The following is a 4,229-nucleotide window of genomic DNA, read 5'->3' as shown; positions in this document are numbered from 1 at the left end:
TGTAAAAAGGCCATGGGTTTGAAATCAAGGTCACCACCCAAGACCCAACCCAATATCTACATGGTTTGAGGCAGTGTTTTAGATGGGCCGAAGAGGCAAATTGGGACCATCACCATGCCACTGCTTGCCAGTCATGAAATCTTGCTTGTCTCATGGCTTATCATCCACTCATCCTCTCATCGTACCCAACAAGTGTAGCGTACTGTAGTGTTGAGTGTAGTTAGTCTTGTCACCCTCATCAGAGACACAGAGGGCACAGCAGGAAGAACCGAAGGAGGTTCCAAAATCCTCTACCTTCAAATTCTATGAATGCGTTTGAATAGAGATTATTGTAGCTGCATTTTCTGAACTTGCGTTTTTTTTTTCCTGCTGCTGGGCAAAATGTGCAGTGCGCGTACTATTCATATGCCAGTGTTTTTAGTTTTCCGTAATAAATTCTACCTAAACCGGCTAAAATTTCTCCAACTCCAGTGGACCCCATAGACGTGTTCTGGCTCGAGGGGATGCTGAAACACGAAACTGGCACAGGCGTTTTCGACAGTGGCATGGATCCTGGGTTTCTTGACGTCTTAGAAAAGCACCCAGAGAACTCAGACAGGGTCAAGAACATGCACACCTGCTCTCGTCCCTCAATTGCTCTCCTTCCACACTCAAGGTACATGTCCACCAGTTTCAGTTTGTTTCTTTTAATTTGTTATTAAGAATTTATGATTGTGTGCTTTCAAACTGAATCTGGGTCGGTTTTATTTTTCGGTTTTGTTTTGTTTATGGCAAAAAAGATGATGTTTTTTGAATGGCATGTTTGATTCATTAGTAAACTTTGAAGAGTGGCATAGAGGTGGGGTTTAGAAGCTGTGGGACTGATTAACTCCCAATTTGCTATACTTTCCCTATAATTTGTTGCAAATCAAATAACGTATGGAAGAAAATATTGGGGGAGGGATTATCTTGAATGTAACAACCTGTCTTAAGTTTACCGGGCATGAGTTACATCAGAGTCTGATATTATTTCAAATTTGTTGATTTCCCATAATACAAATTGAAGCAGATAGGAATGGAGGAAAGATGCTTTGTACCATGCTCAGCCTACTCAAGCTGATGGGTACTGCTTCCTGAACAATGCAGGTCTTGCTGTTCAGTTGGCTTTGGATTCTGGGTGTCAAAAGGTTGCAGTTGTTGACATTGATGTTCATTATGGCAATGGAACAGCAGAGGGGTTCTATAGGTCAAATAAAGTTCTTACCATCTCCCTTCATATGAATCATGGGACTTGGGGTCCATCTCATCCGCAGAATGGATCTGTTGATGAACTTGGTGAAGGAGAAGGATTTGGCTATAATATGAATATACCTCTACCAAATGGCATTGGTGACAGGGGATATGTGTATGCCATGACCGAGTTGGTCATTCCAGCAATTGAAAAGTTTGAGCCTAATATGACAGTTTGGGTTGTTGGCCAAGATTCAAGTGCTGTAAGTTCTCTCTCTGTAAGTTCTCTCTCTCTCTCTGTTGTAATTGTTGGGGTTTATGCCCTAATAACGAGCTAAGGATCATGACATAATTTTAAAGATCTGTAAATGGAGACTGAATGGTGGATATATGATAAAAAAAATGTGCTATCATTTGGTCTACTTGGTTTTGCAAGTTGCTGGGTTTTGTATATATTTGATTAAAATTAGGACTTTGGACTATCTCTAAAGTTTAAGCTTTAGGCCCCAGTGTTTCTTTCTTTCTTTCTTTCTTTCTTTTTAATTAATGTCTAACCCCAATGTTTCTATGCAGTTGAATTCAGCCCTCAGGTGTCTTCTCATGAAGACTGTAGAGTCAAATAAATATTATTCATTATTACTTTTGTTTAGCATTACAAAGGAAGGAAGGAACTAGTCAAAGGATAAAAAGCACATTTTATGAAATTTAAGAAACCGAACTTTCCAGATCATTCAAATATATCTGTTCAAGAAAATTTATAACCAGTTTCTTGGCTATGTACTTCACTTACATTCCTTGGGAGCACTTCCCTTCACTTTAAAGGGCGTGGTTCTCTATAGAGATAAAGCCTTTGATTTCTATCAAATGACTCAGCCTCTAAATCTTCCACCACCAAAGCTCACTTTCCTCCCTATGCTATGCTTTCCCAGCCAAGGCCTACGACACTGCACGCCAGCTACATTTTCACTAGATAGTTTTTTTCTATCAAATGACTCGGCCTCTAAATCTTCCACCACCCTAACTCACTTTCCTCCATATGCTATGCTTTCCCAGCCAAGCCCTACCACACTGCCCTCCTGCAACATTTTCGCTAGATATTGCCAGAAGTGCCACCCTTCCTGCTGGCTGTATGAGTGGGTTTGTCCTTCACTGCCGGTAAAAAGAGAGAAAGGGGCAGCAATCTAGCGGGAGTTGTTTCAGTTGTATGCAATAGGCCCCTATGGACAAGGGGGCAAGGCTTTGGGTGCTGGCACACCTACACCATCCCTCCCATTGCATTCCCTTGTCTCCTATTGTACTGTACTGTATCAGAACATTCCTATTAGGAACATCAGATCAGGAATGAGTTTATGTCTGTTCCTTCTTTTGTGGCTGGGAAATAACTTAAGTTTGAAGTAAATAATATCCCTTCTTTCAAAACAAGGAAATTGGATGAGTCTTATTATTCTCTAGTTGTAGTGTACTCAGGGAAAACAATGAGATGAATCAGGATTTTCTTAATTCAATAGTTACTACATTGGGTCCCTGTTTGGTTTGTCTGTTTATCATTTCTTAAGATGAAGTAAGAGAAGCTGTTATGCTAGAACTCAGTTGAAGAAGAAGAAAAGATGTTTGAATGAATTAATATTGAACAAATAGCTTTGGTTCATTGTGATAAAGAGATCACACATGGCTTGCTTGCCAATGAGCTTCAACTCAATTGGCTCTTCCCCATAAGAACTAGGTGGATGTTGAGATTGTAGATTTAAGACCCAATAAGTTCATATATAACTTATGAATCAAAATAAATAGATAAATATATATATATATATATATCATGTCTGCCATTAAAAATATAAATAAAAAAATAAAAAATAAAAAGAAGAAAGAGTGACTCTTTTCTTGGGTAAGTCACAAAGAAAAAAAAGGATTCACAAAAGAACAGGAAATCAATCTTTTATCCCTTGGTAATAGTTGCAAGATACAAGGGCAAGGTGATAGTCCAAAATCCAAAGTCTAAGCTCTCACTTGTAGCAAACACTAGCGTTCAAAGCCATCTTGTAAGGTCTGAATTAAGAGAAATTAATTTTCTATGTATGTATCTTTGGGAGGGGGGTTGAATTTAAGCTCCACCTTGTGGACTGACATTATTTGTTCTCCATTTAAAAATTGACGTTCGGGGTAAGGAAGTCAGGTACTTTTAACTTGGCATTGTTGGGAAAATGATTATTGCATTATGGGCAGAGGAAAATCATCTATAGAGATAGGTTTTTTGTCTTAAATATGGGGAAGAGTGGAGACAGTGGTCAATGAAGGTAGTCATGAAGCAGTGCTTAATTATCTATTCTATTATTGTGGCTTCTTGAAATTTTTCATGTAAATTATGAGGGATCAATTATTTATTTTGATAAAGATGGAGTTTCTTATACAGTTATTACATGTGATTTAGTTTGATCCAAATGGAAGGCAATGCTTGACAATGAATGGTTATCGAGAAATAGGGCAGATAGTTCGTAGCTTGGCAAATAGGCATACCGGTGGTCGCCTTCTTATTGTCCAAGAAGGTGGATATATGTTACATATTCAGCTTATTGTCTTCATGCAATGCTTGAAGGTGCGCTCAACCTTTCATGTCCACTATTATCTGATTCCATCGCTTACTACTCGGAGGATGCTGTAAAAGTAATTGAATCCATTAAACAGTACCAACAAGACGCTCTACCATTTCTAAAAGGAGCTTAATTTGAAGGAATTTGCTTTACATTCTGCTCTTATAATTTCTTTCCCACTTGTAAACCTTTGTATATGATATTCTATTTAAATTAATAAATAGTAAGTTAATTGTAAATGTTTGTTATTTAAATTTAGAAATTAATTTTTTACTCATCATGGTAGGCAGGAGCAAAACTAGAAATTTATCATGAGGGGAGCCAAAGCTAATATTTGTGAGAGATTTAGAGTATTGTAGTAAAATTTTACTTTTACATGTATGTATGGATAGTCATTTACTTTTACTAGATTTCTTTTCAAGGTTTAAAACT

At 37.8% G+C, this 4,229-nt stretch overlaps 1 protein-coding gene across 1 annotated transcript; it reads left to right on the top strand.

Moving 5' to 3' along the window:
• The first annotated feature begins 503 nt into the window (after positions 1–503).
• On the top strand, positions 504–3,950 carry LOC142606274 (histone deacetylase 8-like). Its single transcript, XM_075777655.1, has 3 exons — positions 504–599; positions 1,053–1,487; positions 3,638–3,950. The coding sequence occupies exons 1-3, from the start codon at positions 504–506 to the stop codon at positions 3,866–3,868; spliced, it is 762 nt and encodes a 253-aa protein (XP_075633770.1). The 3' UTR covers positions 3,869–3,950.
• The last annotated feature ends 279 nt before the right edge of the window (positions 3,951–4,229 follow it).

The sequence above is a fragment of the Castanea sativa genome, chromosome 8, assembly GCF_040712315.1.
Source record: "Castanea sativa cultivar Marrone di Chiusa Pesio chromosome 8, ASM4071231v1".
NCBI classification, from domain to species: domain Eukaryota; kingdom Viridiplantae; phylum Streptophyta; class Magnoliopsida; order Fagales; family Fagaceae; genus Castanea; species Castanea sativa.
This window is presented reverse-complemented; position numbering and strand designations above follow the sequence as displayed.